The following is an 18,806-nucleotide window of genomic DNA, read 5'->3' as shown; positions in this document are numbered from 1 at the left end:
GTTCGCTGCCCGCACCCGCCCGCCCGACTAGCATCACTACACTGGACAGTTCTGACCTAGAATACGTGGACAACTACAAATACCTAGGTGTCTGGCTAGACTGTAAACTCTCCTTCCAGACTCATATCAAACATCTCCAATCCAAAATCAAATCTAGAATCGGCTTCCTATTTTGCAACAAAGCCTCCTTCACTCACGCCGCCAAACTTACCCTAGTAAAACTGACTATCCTACCGATCCTCCAATAATCTACTCAGCGAATTGAATGCAGTCTATCACAGTGCCATCCGTTTTGTTACCAAAGCGCCTTATACCACCCACCACTGCGACCTGGCCCTCGCTACATATTCGTCGCCAGACCCCCTGGCTCCAGGTCATCTACAAGTCTATGCTAGGTAAAGCTCCGCCTTATCTCAGCTCACTGGTCACGATAACAACACCCACCCGTAGCACGCGCTCCAGCAGGTATATCTCACTGGTCATCTCCAAAGCCAACACCTCTTTGGCCGCCTTTCCTTCCAGTTCTCTGCTGCCAGTGACTGGAACGAATCGCAAAATTTTTCAATTGACTAAGAACAACACAAAATCACACAGTCACTTTTCCACCAAACCTAATCAGTGTTTCATCTATTTGTGTGGCAGATAGCCTAGCGTTTAGAGCTAACTGGAAGGTTACTGGCTTGAATACCCGAGCACCCGAGGTCCGAAATCTGTCAAATGTGCCCTTGAGCAAGACACTTAGCCCTAATTTGCTCCAGGGGTGCCGTACTACTATAGCTGACCCTATAAAACAACACATTTGACTGCACCTATCTGGTGCATGTGTCGGTCATAACATTTTGTTGGCCGGAAATGTTGGCCAGTCTCCCGGAAATTGACTGCCAATTAATTTAAAACACGTTTAGCATCTCCAATCCTCCACATATACAAGCCACTGATGCGCGCCTTTGGAACATCTGCATTTTAAAAAGTATAATACATGAAATGAATTGTGTATTTTAGTCAGGTCTAAAGAAACATGATATGAAGAAAATACGAGTTGGCCTATTTTAGGGCTATGTTATCTGGCTATGCTCCATGCCATAGGCTGTAGGCTTCTTCATTTAGCTGACAAGATATGCTTAGAAATCCCATGCCATTATTTTACTTTATATGATTTTATAGTAAGAAGAATATATACTGGACAAAAAATATAACGCAACATGTAAAGTGAAATAAAAGATCCCAGAAATGTTCCGAAAAGATTAGATCTCTAAAAAGTTGTGCACAAATGTGTTTACAGCCCTGTTAGTGAGCATTTCTCCTTTACCAAGATAATCCATCCACCTGACAGGTGTGGAATATCAAGAAGCTGATTAAACAGCATGATCATGACACAGGTGCACCTGATGCTGGGTACAAAAAAAGGCCACTCTAAAATGTGCAGTTTCGTCACACAACACAATGCCACATATGTCTCAAGTTTTTGGGGAGCGTGCAATTAGCATGCTGACTGCAGAAATGTCCACCAGAGCTGTTGCCAGAGAATTGAATGTTCATTTCTCTACCAACATCATTTTAGAGAATTTGGCAGTTTGTCCAACCAGCCTCACAATTACAGAGCACGTGTAACCATGCCAGCCCAGGACCTCCACATCCAGCTTCTTCACCTGTGGGATTGTCTAAAACCAGCCACCCAGAAAGCTGATGAAACTGAGGTGTATTTCTGTCTGTAATAAAGCCCTTTTGTGGGGAAAAACTCATTCTGATTGGCTGGGCCTGGCTCCCCAGTGCGCATGTCGCATTTATATTTTTGTTCAGTATAATTTAACTTAGCTGAAAAAAATAGAAAATTATATTTTGTAGAGATGTAGAGTTATTGGGCAACTTTAATTGTGAATAATCAAACCTTAAAATGTCTTAGAAAACAAAACATATAATCGGCTGCATGGTGCGACTACAGACTATTGATGATTTGAGAAAGTAGCCTTGCCTCCGGCTGCACAGTTAGTCTCTCATCAAGTGATGATATATTCACCCATCAGACTATTCTCAATTTAATCTTGTCTTTACTAATATCCCAAATTAGTCTCGATTTAGAATGTATGTCATCTGTATGCACTCGAATAGCGAATGGAGGCGGCGTGCTTTCCCACCCGTTTTGTAGGCTACTTCGCCGAGCTGTGCTTATTAACATGAGAAGCTGAGAAATACATATAACAACACGTATTTCACTCCAAGCATGAACCACCGACAGGTGATATCCCGCACAAACTGTTGGCCATGGGCTCTCCAACCTTGTTCATGCAGCTACCCAGTGCTTCATTTGGGAAGCTAAGTGAAATCTGTTTTCGGGAACATCGATTGTAACATGTTTTTTTCAACGAAATATATTTCACGAAACTGTTGACAGCCCGTCTGCGCGCACGAGAAAGGAATAAAGTAGAGATGAGGATATGGAAACGCACGGTGGTGACATATTCTGTATAGCTAAAGGTAATGTGTCACCCAATTAAATAGGAAAATATAAAACATAACCTATTGCTAGGCTATTCAAAATGAAATGCACACATTTTTGGCTAACTAAACCAATCAATTAAACAACAGCATCGCCTAGGGCTATACGTTCTCCCCGGGACTCACGGATATACATTTTGAAGGGTACAGTAGCATAAGGTAACCAGTCCCATCCAGTATGCATAATAATACAGTCCACACTCAAAGGCGATTACTCGAATTTATTAATTTTGGAGTATAGGCTAGACCAATTAAGTACCAAAGACAATAAAGCAGTTGTATGTGTAATATGCGGTAGGTTGAGTATTGTATAACAGCACAATCATAATTTTAATTCCGTTTTTTTTATTTTTTTTATAAACCTATGCATAAACTCTAATATTCATGTGGGTGTTTTGAATTAATCATCACCTTCGAAAAGCTATTGTGTTACGCTTTGAAACAACATCCACAACAACCATGTTTTACACTGTTTTAACCTGATGTTTATCTTCTTTCTGGGTTACTACATTACTTTTTGACTGGTACTGTATATATATATATACACATGTTTCACATTGCAATACATGTTCATATGAAGTGATTGCCTTTCACAATGCTCACAGTACTTTTAATAGGATTATTTTCTGTTAAAATACATTTTACTATAACATAATCCCGACTGCTCTTAATTGACGATCACTAAAACGTTTGGTAAACCTATAGATTTGACATGTAAACCGGTTTGTCTAGTACAGATTTGGGGAACGACATTATGAAAAAGTCTGTATTGTAAAAACATAAAGTATGATATATCCTCGAATGTACATCTATGATGATGACTAATATGATTTTTTTTAAATCTGATATTGACAATATTAGAGCTGTACTGTATGTAACACATCAAATCTCTATGTATTGGTCGCATACAACGATTAGCAGATGGTACAGCAGGTGTAGCGAAACGCTTGTGTTTCTAGCTTCTACAGTGCAGTAATACAATACCAATACAATACAATACAATACAATACAATACAAATATTCCAGAAGGTCCAAAACAATAAATAAATACACCCCTATTAAACATGGATCCAAAATGAAGTTGCTGGGGTCTTTTTGATGGGGGGGGGGTTCACACTGCTTTACTAAAATGTCAGTGGCCAATTGTCACGTTCGCTGGAATAGTTATCGGACCAAGCTGCAGCGCGATATGGTTTCCACATATTATTTTTTAGAAACGCACAAAAAAACAAAGAAAGAACGAAACAAACAACGAACCGTAACTAAGAGGTGTAACATACACTAACTCAAAACAATATCCCATAAAACACAGGTGGAAAAAGGCTACCTAAATATGATCCCCAATTAGAGACAACGACTACCAGCTGCCTCTAATTGGGAATCATACCAATCACCAACACAGAAATAATAACCCAGAACCCCACATAGAAATAACTAACTAGAACAACCCCCAGTCACGCCCTGACCTACTATACCATAGAAAAACAAAGCCTCTCTATGGTCAGGGCGTGACACCAATAATAACTGTAATACCGTAATATATGCTATTTATGTAACAGTCCACACATTTTGGTATGAGTTCCCAATGAGGATAGAACCCACAACTCTGGTGTTACTAGTGCCATGTTCTTATGAACTCAGCCACGTACAGGACCACTACAATACAATACAAGTACAATGCAACACTATAAAATACAATACACAATTAATTCACCACAGACTTGTGAAAATAGCACCAAAGCGATAATAAAAAATGGTAATATGACATTAGTGCAGCCAAAATGCCATATTGTATCTGTGTGTGTGTGTGTGTGTGTGTGTGTGTGTGTGTGTGTGTGTGTGTGTGTGTGTGTGTGTGTGTGTGTGTGTGCGTGCGTGCGCGTGCATGGGTGCGTGAAGCATACATGTGTGTATGTGTGTGTTTGGTTGGTTAGGGATCCTTCTCCTCCCACACTTCAGTGGGTTCAGACCCTGTCGACTACAGTGTGTCACCATCAGTCTTTTATCAAGGAATAACCCACAGTGCAACGCAGGGGCCAAGAACACATATAGAAACACACACATTCATATTACGTAATACACACACACTCACACACACAGTCTTGTATATCTGAGACTGGGGGTCACAGAGGTGCCTGGCCAAATACCTAATTGAGTGTAAAAAAAAAAAAGACAAAATAACTAACATCAAACATTCCAGGGATGCTTCTGGAGTTGACCGGGTGATGCCTTAATATGGAAACTAGTTCAAATGGGGTCTGACTATAGGCTGAATGGACGACCCATAAACTTCTCTGCAGTTAGATGGAAATGTTAAATAAACACTGTTTTAGGGGCACACATGGAGGGACACAGCAGACAGAGCTGCCAGCATCTGGCCACTTAACACACACTGTGCGCACGCACACAAGCAGACACCACACACACACGCACTCACATACACACCCACACAGCCACACACACACTCCTTCTTCTCCCTATATTCCCCCATTCCTTTCTCTGTTTCCTGCGAGGCTCTGTCACCACTTCGTAAGTGGTTGTTTGTGTTGTGCCTGTCGGTGGCCCATCTCCCCATCTTAGTGGCACCAGGAACAATAGGGTCAGGAAGAGTGGACCCCAGCCTGGGTATGGGCCCAGCCCACAACTGGACCAGACCAACCTATGCAGTAGGAAGTGCACCGAGGACAGGAAGACGTACAACAATGGAAGATAAACTACTGTGTGTAAATATAGAGCATGTGTGTGTGTCTATGTTTGTATGTGTGAGAGACAGAGAAGTTGTGTGTGTGGGGGAGGGTTTTGTGTGTGTGCCTGCTGGTGCATATTTACTGATGTATGCGTGTGCACATAATGCCCGTGCTGGTGTGTGGGTTTGGTGCGTGTGTGTGTGTTTCTAAGTGTGTGTGACAACATGACTATTCATTCCCTCGGGCCTGGTCAGGCGAGTCCCACCCTTCCCACACTAGCATCACCAACTCTCTGTATTGTCTTGACAGTTACTACTGGAGCCCGTTTATCCATTATTCATCGTTAGAGAAACAGAGTGAAGAGACAAAACAGCCACCCACGGAGAGCAACATTCCACAACGGTACCGACACGGGATTGTAGGAGACGGATAGAGAAAGTGAGTGAAAAAGAGAAATATTTATCATGCCTCTCCTGAATGCTATCAAATGCTGCAGATGCAATAAGGTCACTCAAACTGGCTGCATGACCAACAGACAAACTGGTAGCGCAGGGCAGGGCATGGGGCAGGGATAGGAGTGGTGTGGTACCGTACCTTGAAGAAGGCCTTGATAGCGGGCACATGGCTGGCACATTCCGTCCTGCGGTATTCATCCACGTTTGGCCCGACCTGGAGACAAACACAGGAAACACACAGGGGGTGTTAAGCTCTTTTTAAGCCAAGCCTCTGTTCACCATCAGAAAGTCTAGTTTCAGTCTTTTGTCATTAGGTACTGCATGTACACCATTTGACAATGTTAGAGAGTAAGCCTGAAGTTATTAGCAAGTTACATATCTTACACGAGATAATTAAGGTACACTGACATTTTTTGGAGGTACAGTACGTTTCACAATTTTCAGATTTGGGTGCGTGTGTTTGTATGTGTGTGTGTGTTTTGCTGCCTGACTGGTTACAGATGCACCCCTGACCCCCACCACAACATTCCACAAGGTCACCATAGAGACGGGACCAGCGAAGCACATTGTGAACATTCTAAGCATCTGCTCCCCTGCTTGTGTGTGTGTGTGTGTGTGTGTGTGTGTGTGTGTGTGTGTGTGTGTGTGTGTGTGTGTGTGTGTGTGTGTGTGTGCGTCTGTGCGCGCTCATCGGTCAAAATATTTGGTATCAGGGCCTGGCGTCCCGAGTCCGCAAGTTCACTGACACATCACACACATTGACCCCTAACCAACGGGCCAATCAAAACACATCCAACAGTAGCTAGAACCAGTGGGAGACGACAGCTTGAAACAGCTTGCCTATAACCTCTGATACAGGGTCAGATATTTTTCCATCCTCTTAATGGTGAAGGTTAGGTTTGAGGGTAGAGAATCTGATCCTAGAGCTGTGGTTATGGGCAACTTCTACCTCAAGCATCATGTCATTGGAGTTCATCGGGTAACATACTGTATGGCATATCCATACGACTGTATGAGAGGGCCATGCTGTAGTGGATGACACTCACCCAGCAGATCATGGCGACCCGAGGGCCTCCTGTCTCGGCTGAGCCAGCCCTGCAGAGCCCATACAAAGGCCTGGCTATGTGGAACTTCCCTGATAACTCCACCACTCCACCCGCTGTAGGACAGACAGGGAGAAGAGAGAGAGAGAGACAGAGAGGAGAGAGAGAGCTTAATAAACAACACCAACTTTCCGTCTTTATCATTTAAAGGGGGAAAAGTCACAAAGAACAATGAAGTGGAAAGTTAAAACTGTCCAGTTAGCTTTAGAGTCATTTTGTGTCATTTCAGCAAGCCATGACACCCACCATCTCACATTGCTCTGAAATGGATTATGTGGTGAGAAACAGGTAAGATTGGCATTCCTGAAACATGATTTTATTGAAATGTAATTTTATCTCAGATAAATTAAGCTAATTGATTGCACCCAAATTGGCCATTTTAATTTATAGGATTCAAATAATAATCAATAAATATGTTACCCAACATCCAATTTGGACCAGAATTCTTGATGAGTAAGCCACCCACGGACTCCCCACACCCCATGCCAATCCCACCCCAACAACCAGCATACAGTATCAGCTATCTATGTTTGACAAGTAGTATGAAGCTGTGGCTTGGAGTATTGCTTCTCCATACTATGTCATGTATTCCCTGTGAATCTGGTGATTTCCCCCCCCTTGTTCAGAGAAATGTGTAATTGATGTCCCTTGCATTATTTACCATAAAGTAATGTGAAAGTACCAGGTTCTGACAACTAGACACCGCTGTTCCTGCTGTACCGCCACACTCTTTTATAAATGGTGCTGGTGTCATGTGTTTATTAAATAGATCACAACATTTCCTTTGCAACTTTGGGTAGAAAACCAATAGATTCGGCTCACGATGAAAATAAATTGTGTGGTCATCCTCACAATTCAAGCCAACCAGTTGTTAGGGTGGGATTGGCATGGGGTGTGGGGGGGTCTGTGGGTGGCTACTGACACATTTTGGGGGATTCCTCATCTTACTCATTGTAAGGAAGAAGTTTGGTCCAAATCGGATTTCGGGTACTATATTTATTATCTGAATCCTAAAAATGTAAATAGCCAATTTGGGTGCAATCAATTAGCTTAACTTCTCAGATATCAAATTATATTTCACCAAAATAATGTTTCAGGAATGCTAATCGTATCTGTTACTAACTACAGGTGGAACTACCCTTTACCTCCAGAGTCAGCCAGTTTGAGGTTGTTGGTGACCCCATCGTAGGTAAATAGAGCCCTGTGGAGAGATAGAGAAAGACAGCTTAGGGACAGGAGCACAAACACACTACATCATCACAACCATGGATCCGGCGATTCAGTGAGCCAACATTTGGTTTGTTACAGCTTAGCACTAGTACCGCGTGGCAGGTAGCCTAGCGGTTAAGAGCATTGTGCCAGTAACAGAAAGGTCGCTGGTTTAAATCCCTGAGCCGACTACGTGAAAAATATGTTGATGTGCCCTTGAGCAAGGCACTTGACCCTAGCTGCCGAGTTGTGCAGGGTTCTAAGGCACTGCATCCAGTGGTGTAAAGTACTTAAGTAAAAATACTTTAAAGTACTACTTAAGTAGTTTTTTGGGGGTATCTGTACTTTACTATTTATATTTTTGACTACTTTTTGACTACTACTATTTTTGACTACTTCACTACATTCCTTAAGAAAATATTGTACTTTTTACTCCATACATTTTCCTTGACACCCAAAGTACTCGTTCCATTTTGAATGCTTAGCAGGACAGGAAAATAGTCCAATTCACACACTTATCAACCGAACATCCCTGGTCATCCCTACTGCCTCTGATCTGGCGGACTCACTAAACACACATGCTTGATTTGGGAGTGGCTTTGATTTGGGAGTGATTTGGGAGTGGCTTTCCGTAAATTAAATAAAAACAAGAAAATGGTGCCACCTGGTTTGCTTAATATAAGGAATTTGAAATGATTTATACTTTATACTGATACTTAAGTATATTTTAAACCAAATACTTTTAGACTTTTACTCAAGTAGAATTTTACTAGGTGACTTTTACTTTAACCTGAGTCATTTTCTATTAAGGCATCTTGACTTTTACTCAAGTATGACATTTGGGTACTTCTTCCACCACTGACTACATCTCAGTGCTAGAGGTGTCATTACAGACCCTGGTTCGATTCCAGGCTGTATCACCACCGGCCGTGATTGGGAGTCCCATAGGGCGGCACACAATTGGCCCATCGTCGTCCGGGTTAGGGTTGGGCCGGGGTAGGCCGTCATTGTAAACAAGAATTTGTTCTTAACCGACTTGCCTAGTTAAATAAAAGTAAATAAAAACAAAACAAGCAGTTTGAAGAAAATTGCTAAATATAGTGCAAGTGCAATTGCTAACTAGTGTTAGCGCAATGACTGGAAGTCTATGGGTATCTGCTAGCACCCAGATACCCATAGACTTCCAGTCATTGTGCTAGATACACATAAACTTCCAGTCATTGCGCTAACGCTAGTTAGCATTGGCTAGTTAGCATTGGCTCATGAAAATACCCCTAACATAATGGACATAGAGACATACAAATGGTATCCACAAGTTCATCTGACTCTGGGGAGGTAGATAAAGGGCCTCATTGCCAAAATCCCAAAGTATCCTTTTAAGTCGACAGTACACGCACACACGCTCATACGCACTCTCATATGCGTGCACGTACAAACGCATGCATGCACACACACCCGCGCACACACACACTGTTGGCATTGGTTGCGCATACTTTTACCTAAATCCTAACTAGCATTCCCAGAGTGATGCGTGTCCAAAATGTGCCAGCAGATGAGCTCTGTTCAAGCATGACTCTCTCTCGCTTTCTCTCATTCTATCCCTCTCTCTTTCTTCCTCTCCATTATGCCCATTCATTTATTTTTGACCCTTTTTTTTACCTTGTTGGCGAGGGGCCCTGCGTAAGACAGTGTGGCACTTATTACACAACATCTGAACAATAGCACACAGTGACATTGTTCCCTCAGTCTCGCCTGAAACCCATGTAAGCTATGCACGGTGCGCTGCAGGGTTTCCGTTCCACGCAAGAAAACCTGGCCTACTGACACACTCTCTCAAAGATGACATTCGTACTGTAATGAGATCCCTGAAAATACGCAACACTACAGACACACACACAAACACACACAGACACACAAATCAGAGATGGCTGAAGATGGTGTAGATAGTCATAACAGTAGGTTCATTCACGTGACCGAGGCAGGTAGCATAACCAAACAACTAAGTCCTATCAGACCACTTCACCAGTATCATCATAATATAAAATATGTTTTGCTGTCCCATGCACCGGATAGGTGCAGTGAAATGTGTTATTTTACAGGGTCAGCATAGTAGTACAGCACACCTGGAGCAAATTAGGGTTAAGTGCCTTCCTCAAGGCCACATAACCAGATGTTTTACCTAGTTAGGTCTGGTATTCGAACCAGCAACTGTTTGGTTACTGCCCCAATGCTCTATCCGCTAGGCTACTTGCAGCCCTACCTACCACAGTGTCATCTACATGTATGTTAGCATCCATACACATACTGAGCGGCAGCACCGCCCATAGAACTCACTACACATTAGGGGCGAGTTTCCCAGACTAAGACTAAGCCTAGAGATTATACATCGAAAATGCTTCGTAGTCCAAGTCTAGGCTTAATCAAGGTCTGGGAAACTGGCCCTAGATGGCCTAATTCAGTGGACACAAGAGGTAGGGAGAGAGAGAGAGAGAGAAAGAGAGAGAAAGAGAGAGGGAGACAGACAGAGAGCGATAGTATGTTGGGTGTGAATATGTGTTTGGGGGGGGATTTACAACCAGGACAGGAGGGTGTAAATCTGTCCCTGCTTTAGCTCCTAGGCCTGCTGGGGGTGTGTCCCAGCAGGAGCGCAGGGGGAAAGAGCACCAGGCCACAGCTACTCATTAGTCTGGACCAGAACTGAGAGGCCTACCTATGTGAGCCGTGTGTTTGTATGTGTGTGTGTGTGTGTGTGTGTGTGTGTGTGTGTGTGTGTGTGTGTGTGTGTGTGTGTGTGTGTGTGTGTGTGTGTGTGTGTGTGTGTGTATATATATATATATATATATACAAGTAAATAAATCAGAGAGAGAATATGTGATCTCTATCCCCTATGAGCAAAACACCATGAACCATTCACCTCACTTTCAAGCCCATGAGAAACAGAGCAGAAACAGGTTACTGTTGAGATAGTGCCTGCCAATCTCTCTCCGACTCGGATTACTTTATGGAGTCACATCGGGTGTATAGTGTAGAGCATGACCGGACAGGTAACATTGAATATGTCACGTTCCTGACCTGTTTTCCTTTGTTTTGTATTTATTTTAGTTGGTCAGGGCGTGAGTTGGGTGGGTTGTCTATGGTTGATTTTCTATGTTGGGATTTTGTGTTCGGCCTGGTATGATTCTCAATCAGAGACAGCTGTCAATCGTTGTCCCTGATTGAGAATTATACTTAGGCAGCCAGGGTTTCACTTGTGTTTTGTGGGTGTATGTTCCTGTGGAGGTTTTGTTGCCACACAGGACGGTTTTGGTTTTGTCACGTTGGTTGTTTTTGTATTTTGAAGTGTTTTGTTGACTTTCATTAAAAGAATGAACACTAACCACTCTGCGTTTTGGTCCACACCTTCTGTCAGCGAGGACAGCCGTAACAGAATATCACATCATTTGTTCAAGTCTGTCCCATTGAGACTTTGATAGACTTTTAAAAAAAAGAGCCCTTTCAAAATATCACCAGTATCAGCACATTCACAAATGAGATTACATCGCACATTTGCCTCGTGTCTATGAGCTAAGGACAAAGGCAATGACGTTTTGCTCTATGAATCTCCGATACAAAAGGCAGATACAGTAAAGTACAGCCAAGTAGTACCTCTACAAAGACAGAATAGAAGACGTTATAATGAAGAGGTCACTGTGGCTAGTGCTGGCCAGAGGCAGGCCATTCTAAAAAGACCTATACAGCAGCCCACAGACACTGAGGACATTGATTGACCCTTAAATCTCACCTCTATAAAGACCTCAGCAGACAGGCTTACGGGATAACCATGTCTGAATTAGTGAATTATTGTGAAAAATTAATAAGTCAGTGTGCGTGTGCGTGTGTGCGTGATGAGTGATGAGGACCAGTGTTGGGGAAATTAGTTACAAAAGTAACATGTCACAAAAAGAACGATCTACAGTAATATATGACTTTTAGGAGTAACAGAGTAATTCAACGAGTTACTGTTATATTATTATATTGTTATATTATTACAGTTTAAGCAAATGCATCCATTACTTTCAGAATCATCTCTCTCAGCGTGTTATATATATATATATATATATATATACATACAGTTGAAGTCGGAAGTTTACATACACTTAGGTTGGAGTCATTAAAACTCGTTTTTTCTTGTTAACAAACTATAGTTTTGGCAAGTTGGTTAGGACATCTACTTTGTGCATGACAAGTAATTTTTCCAACAATTGTTTACAGATTATTTCACTTATAATTCACTGTATCACAATTCCAGTGGGTCAGAAGTTTACATACACTAAGTTGACTATGCCTTTAAACAGCTTGGAAAATTCCAGAAAATGATGTCATTAGAAAATATTTACCAAGTAGGCTAAAATAAAAAGTAATAACGATGCTCCAGATACTCAACTAGTCTAACGAAGTCCAGTTTTATTGCTTCTTTAATCAGAACAACAGTTTTCAGCTGTGCTCACATAATTGCAGAAGGGTTTTCTAATGATCAATTAGCCTTGTAAAATGAAAAACTTGGATTAGCTAACACAACGTGCCATTGGAACACAGCAGTGATGGTTGCTGATAATGGGCCTCTGTACGCCTACGTAGATATTCCATAAGAAATCTGCCGTTTCTAGCTACAATAGTCATTTACAACATGAACAATGTCTACACTGTATTTCTGATCAATTCAATGTCATTTTAATGGACTATTTTGTTTTTGCTTCTCTTTCAAAAACAAGGACATTTCTAAGTGACCCCAAACGTTTGAACGGTAGAGTATATATAAAACATGTTTAAATGATTATTGGGTTTGGAGCATCTCCGCCTTGCAAGTGGCTACAGAGGTGTGTGCTATGCCACTGCTTATAACTTTATGAAATAATATCCAGCTCAGACCTCCAGCTATGCATTTGGTTTGCTAACATGCTAGCTAAGTGGCTAGATGTCAAGAGCAAGCTTCTTGGTTACAGCAGAGACATTCAATCCCTTCCTGGATCAAGATCCCTGTTGCCTATACAGTGCATTGGGAAAGTAATCAGACCCCTATACTTTATCAAAATGCTGTTACGTTACAGCCCAATTCTAAAATGGATTAAAAAAAAAAATCTACAAACAGTGCCCCATAATGACAAAGCAAAAACAGGTATTTAGACATTTTTGCAAATGTATTCTAAATAAAACACTGAAATATCACATTTACATAAGTATTCAGAGACTTGTCCTGAAGCCACTCCTGCGTTGTCTTGGCTGTGTGCTTTGCGTCGTTGTCCTGTTGGAAGGTGAACCTTCGCCCCAGTCTGAGGTCCTGAGCGCTGTGGGGTAGGTTTTCATCAAGGATCTCTCTGTAATTTGCTCCATTCATCTTCCCCTCTATCCTAGGTAGTCTCCCAGTCCCTGCTGCTGAAAAACATCCCCACAGAACGATGCTGCCACCACCATGCTTCACCATAGGGATGGTGCCAGGTTTCCTCCAGACGTGACGCTTGGCATTCAGGCCAAAGAGTTCAATCTTGGTTTCATCAAACAAGAGAATCTTGTTTCTCATGATCTGAGAGTCCTTTAGGTGCCTTTAGGCAAACTCCAAGCGGGCTGTCAAGTGCCTTTTACTGAGTAATGGCTTCCATCTGGCCACTCTACCATAAAGGCCTGATTCGTGGAGTGCTGCATAGATGGTTGTCCTTCTGGAAGGTTCTCCCATCTCCACAGAGGAACTCTGGAGTTCTGTCAGAGTGACCATCGAATTCTTGGTCACCTCCCTGACCAAGGTCCTTTTCCCCCGATTGCTCAGTTTCGCCGGGCGGCCAGCTCTAGGAATAGTCTTGGTGGTTCCAAACTTCTTCCATTTAAGAATGATGGAGGCCACTGTGCTCTTGGGGACCTTCAATGCTGCAGACATGTTTTGGTACCCTTCCCCAGATCTGTGCTTCAACACAATCCTGTCTTGGAGCTGTACGGACAATTCCTTCGACCTTATGGCTTGGTTTTTGCTCTGACATGCACTGTCAACTGTGGAACTTTATATAGACAGGTGTGTGCCTTTCCAAATCATGTCCAATCAATTGAATTGAAGGATGATCAATTGTAACAGGATACACCTGAGCTCAATTTCGATTCTCATAGCAAAGGATCTGAATACTTTCTTTTATACATTTGCAAAAATGTCTAAAAACCTTGTTTTCGCTTTGTCATTATGGGGTATTGTGTGTAGATTGATGAGATTTCTTTTTAAATCAACTTTATTTATTTATTTTATTTCACCTTTATTTAACCAGGTAGGCAAGTTGAGAACACGTTCTCATTTACAATTGCGACCTGGCCAAGATAAAGCAAAGCAGTTCGACACATACAACAACACAGAGTTACACATGGAGTAAAACAAACATACAGTCAATAATGCAGTAGAAAAATAAGTCTATATACAATGTGAGCAAGTGAGGTGAGATAAGGGAGGTAAAGGCATAAAAAGGCCATGGTGGCGAAGTAAATACAATATAGCAAGTAAAACACTGGAATGGTTGATTTGCAGTGGAAGAATGTGCAAAGTAGAGATAGAAATAAAGGGGGTGCAAAGGAGCAAAATAAATAAATAAATAAATACAGTAGGGGAAGAGGTAGTTGTTTGGGCTAAATTATAGATGGGCTATGTACAGGATTAGATTAAGGCTGTAAACATAACAAAATGTGGAAAAAGTCAAGGGGTCTGAAGACTTTCCGAATGCACTGTATCTCACCCCAGATATCTCCCTGGACTCAACTAGTGGCAGCTAGATTTCGGAGATCCGGATTGGATGCATGTAGAAACTGTCCCATTACGGAGAATATCCTAGCTCCGTATATGAAATGAAGGACATGCGTATCTGGAACATGTCTACTCCTTATATCGAATAAAATGTCAGAAATCCAGAAATATATATATATATACACTGAACAAAAACATGTAAAGTGTTGGTCCCAAGTTTCATGAGCTGAAATAAAAGATCCCAGAAATGTTGCATACATACAAAAAGCTAATTTCTCTAAATGTTTGTGCACAAATTTGTTTACATCCCTGTTAGTGAGCCTTTCTCCTTTGCCAAGATAACCCATCCACCTGACAGGTGTGACATATCAAGAAGCTGATTAAACAGCATTACACAGGTGCACCTTGTGCTGGGGGAAAATAAAAGGCCACTTTAAAATGTGCAGTTGTCACACAACACAATTCCACAGATGTCTCAAGTTCTGAGGGAGCATGCAATTGGCATGCTGACTACAGGAATGTCCACCAGAGCTGTTGCCAGATAATGTGACATTCATTTCTCTACCATAAGTCCCCTCCAACGTCGTTTTAGAGAATTTGTCCTTACGTCCAACCGGCCTCACAACCGCAGGCCACGTGTAACCATGCCAGCTCAGGACCTTCTTCACCTGCGGTATCGTCTGAGACCAGCCACCTGGACAGCTAATGAAACTGAGGAGTATTTATTTTTGTGATAAAGCCCTTTTGTGGGGAAAAATGTATTCTGATTGGCTGGGCCAGCTCCCCAGTGGGTGGGCCTATGCCCTCCCAGGCCCGTCCATAGCTGCGCCCCTGCCCAGTCATGTGAAATCCATACATTAGGGCCTAATTTATTATTATTATTATTTCAGTTGACTGATTTCCTTATATGAACTGTAACTCAGTAAAGTTGTTGAAATTGTTGCATGTTGAGTTCAGAATTTTTGTTCAGAATTGATAAAGACATCCCCTGATATTGACCCTAACAGCCGCTGGATGCACGGACCGTAATAGCTTCTGGTTTGCCAGCATTTTGAACTAGCAAACTCAGAGATGTTGGTTCAGGGCGCAGATGTCTAGAATGAGGCGTAAACCCCTGTCCCTTTCCGGAACCAGGAAATATCAACTGTACCAGCCGTATAGGGCATCCGGGAAAGGAAAGTCGCCATTGGTAACCAAGCTTCCTCAAGAATGCTAGACGTCTTTCCAGGGAGTTTGCATGAAGCATGTGGCAATGCGCACATGGACTGGTTTGAGCGAGGCTGCCTGAGCGTGTGAATATCTTTCAGGGAAATAGTATAACCACACGACTGGGGGCATGATCCCGACCCCGAACCCGGCTTAGCCATTGTAGTCTCGGTCGCTTTCTTAGCCATCTTACTCATTGCTCCAGAAAATTGAAGAATAACTAAGTGTTTGTGATTAGGAAACTTGTGAGAACAAATACAAACTTCAGCACATAATGTCAAGGGGGTGAGCACGCTCTACCTCTATGGGATAGTTTAGTTGGCGCAAGGTAAGACAGTCTTGTTTTCCAATTGTTTGTTTTTGTACCATGAATCGTTCCTATTCAAACCGAGCTGAAAAGCGGAATAATTGAAGGAGTGAATCCAAGCCTCACGCTTATCGCCTGCGGAAGGTGGGGCTTCCAGGGAGGTGCAGATCTCATTGGCCTTGTCAGGCGTGATTGTAGATCATTCAACCAACGTCGCGAGAGTGCGACTCCCAATAGTATGTTGTACCGAAGTTGACTGACTGAAAGGGAAACCCCTGTTAGTGTTAGCAGTGTGCTGGCTCAGCGTGTGACAAGGCAGACTGACACCAGCTCTCTCTGGGGGGGGGGGGGGGGGTTGTGGTGGGAACGTGACCATGCACAACACATTCAGTAGTCTGGCTTCGATTCAGCTCATCTCTACCAAGCACAACCACCATGAAAGCCATGCACCCATCCATTGTGTCTGTCTGACTGAGCTTTGTGTCGGTCTGTCTAGCTTCATCATATGAGTGACCTAAGTCTCTGTTTCCCACTTGAGATCAATGTGAATGACTTTGGTGGAAATCTTGCCCTTGGCTGCTCCACTCTGATTAGTGCTAGAGGCATTCCCAAAGGTCACAGGTCACCGTCTGCAACAGGGGCCGGTTCAAAGGTCACAGAGGCACGGAAGGAATCGTGATTGCATGCACAAATTCTCAACCCACAGGGAGTTGGCGGGCTGTGAGGGTCCACAGTGTTTAACAGGCTTGCTTTGTTAAAGTCTGTGGGAGTCAGGCTCTCGCATATAGAGATGCAAATTCAGGCCACAGACATGCTTCCCAGATGAAAACGCCACAAGTGAATAAACAGATTTAACGATACAAACAATGTATAATAACTCATGTTGTACTTCACATCGATAGGGTGTGGCTAAATAATACAGGGGTAGGCAACTATTTTTGTCCGAGTGGATTCAACATATTTTGCGATGGCGCAAAGAGGAAATGTTGCAGTTTTAAAGCTAATATCCTGCAATTCTACACTTTTTGCCATGGGGCAGGGGGAAAAAAGATGGGATAGCTAATAGGATCCAGAGCAAGTTAGAGCTCTCTGTCCCTCTCTCGCTCGTTCTCTCTCTCTCTCTGGATTTACATAGTAAAATATGTCTAGTGGGATCTCTCTCACAACTTCAGATTTGCAACTTCTCTGTTTACACTAGCCTTGGATGTGGTGTGGCCAAAGCCACAGTACTACTTCATGTGTGGGGGTGCAGCTGTTAGCATACCGTATATACCATATATATAGGTAGTATATAGAGAAACAATATAACGATAGCAATTCAATACAGGAGCTTCGTGTCTAAACCATATTGCACATAGTGTTGCACACTTGATTCATGCAATGATTCACAAAATGTGTGGGGATTTTATAAGCCTTTCATTTCAAATTTAGCTAACTGAGAGAAAAAATACTGTCTACTAGTATTAAGGTGTTTCTCACAGGGACATGTGGTGTGGGAGAGCCGTTGTCTTTACACTGTACCAACGATGGATCAATGAAGCTTGTTCACTCAGGCCGTTTACCATAAAATAAAACAAAGTGTGAATTTAGGTCTACTTAACCATAGACACCAATGCAATGGAATATCAGCTGGGTCTGGTCTACTTAGTTAACTGACTTTCATTGAACCAGAAACAAAATGGCGGAACAAAACAGCGAGTGGGGTGTCTCACTTCCTTTGCCGTGTCCGACTGTTCCACTCAGGGTTTTGTGGTGTAGATGTCTCCCACACTACATCCGAAGGTCGTGTGAGAGACACCTCTTAAAAAGAGAGATTTGATTCTCGATGCGCCTCTTTACACTACGTACTGTATCTCTCCTGGACCTAGTTTGTGTCGTCTAGGTCGTGTAATGTAAAGATGTCCCGTCTTTCTCTTCACAAATGTGGGTTTCCTGCGTGTACAAGGCTGATTGGAATAACAGACCAAGCGCTGTACAGCAGCCCACTTCTACGCCAGCCAGCTATGAGCTCAGACAGAGCGGGATGGATAGAAAAAAAAGAAGAGGAGGGAGGTGGTCAGCGAAAAGGGGGATGCTGGGAAGGAGAAAGAAGAAGTGGTGTTGAGTGGAGGGGGGGAGACCATTACCAAGGTGGCAGTGGAGACAAAGTGAGGATAGGGAGAACAAAAGAGAAGGATTTGAAAGGAAGAGAGAGGAGAACAAGAAAGATGCTGTCATAACTAGGAACTTTGTCAAATATTTTTGTGGAAGCAATTAACAATGATAATTACATTACTGGAGCCAACAAAGCTAACCTCAATGCAGTCATAAACAAACGAGGCAAAGATTGAGCATGCACGTTGTCTTTTGCACACACACACACACATTTGTTTTACTATCCTTGTGGGGACCCAAAAATCTATTTTCCCCATAGGACCTAACACTAACCCTTAACCTAACCGTAACCCTAATCCCAAACTCCTAACCCTAAAACTAAACCTAAATGCTAACCCTAAACCTAACCCCTGACCTTAATTCTAACCCCAACCCTAAACCTAAACCCTAACCCTAAAATAGCCTTTGGCGAAATGTCCCCACTTGTCAGAATTGACC

General features: G+C 42.7%; 1 protein-coding gene across 1 annotated transcript in view; it reads right to left on the bottom strand.

The window, feature by feature from the left end:
- LOC139545772 (drebrin-like protein A) overlaps window positions 1-18,806 on the bottom strand; it is a 63,003-nt gene that overhangs the window by 9,478 nt on the left and 34,719 nt on the right. Inside the window, exons 2-4 of the mRNA XM_071353928.1 lie at window positions 7,887-7,942; window positions 6,685-6,797; window positions 5,778-5,852 (exon numbers count right to left, since the gene is read on the bottom strand). Coding sequence (XP_071210029.1) covers window positions 5,778-5,852; window positions 6,685-6,797; window positions 7,887-7,942 — 244 coding nt within the window. The remainder of the gene's footprint in view (window positions 1-5,777; window positions 5,853-6,684; window positions 6,798-7,886; window positions 7,943-18,806) is intronic.

This window comes from Salvelinus alpinus, chromosome 19 (genome assembly GCF_045679555.1).
Source record: "Salvelinus alpinus chromosome 19, SLU_Salpinus.1, whole genome shotgun sequence".
In the NCBI taxonomy this organism is placed as follows: Eukaryota; Metazoa; Chordata; class Actinopteri; order Salmoniformes; family Salmonidae; genus Salvelinus; species Salvelinus alpinus.
Note: the sequence above shows the minus strand (reverse complement) of the source record. Positions and strands in the feature narration are given on the sequence as shown.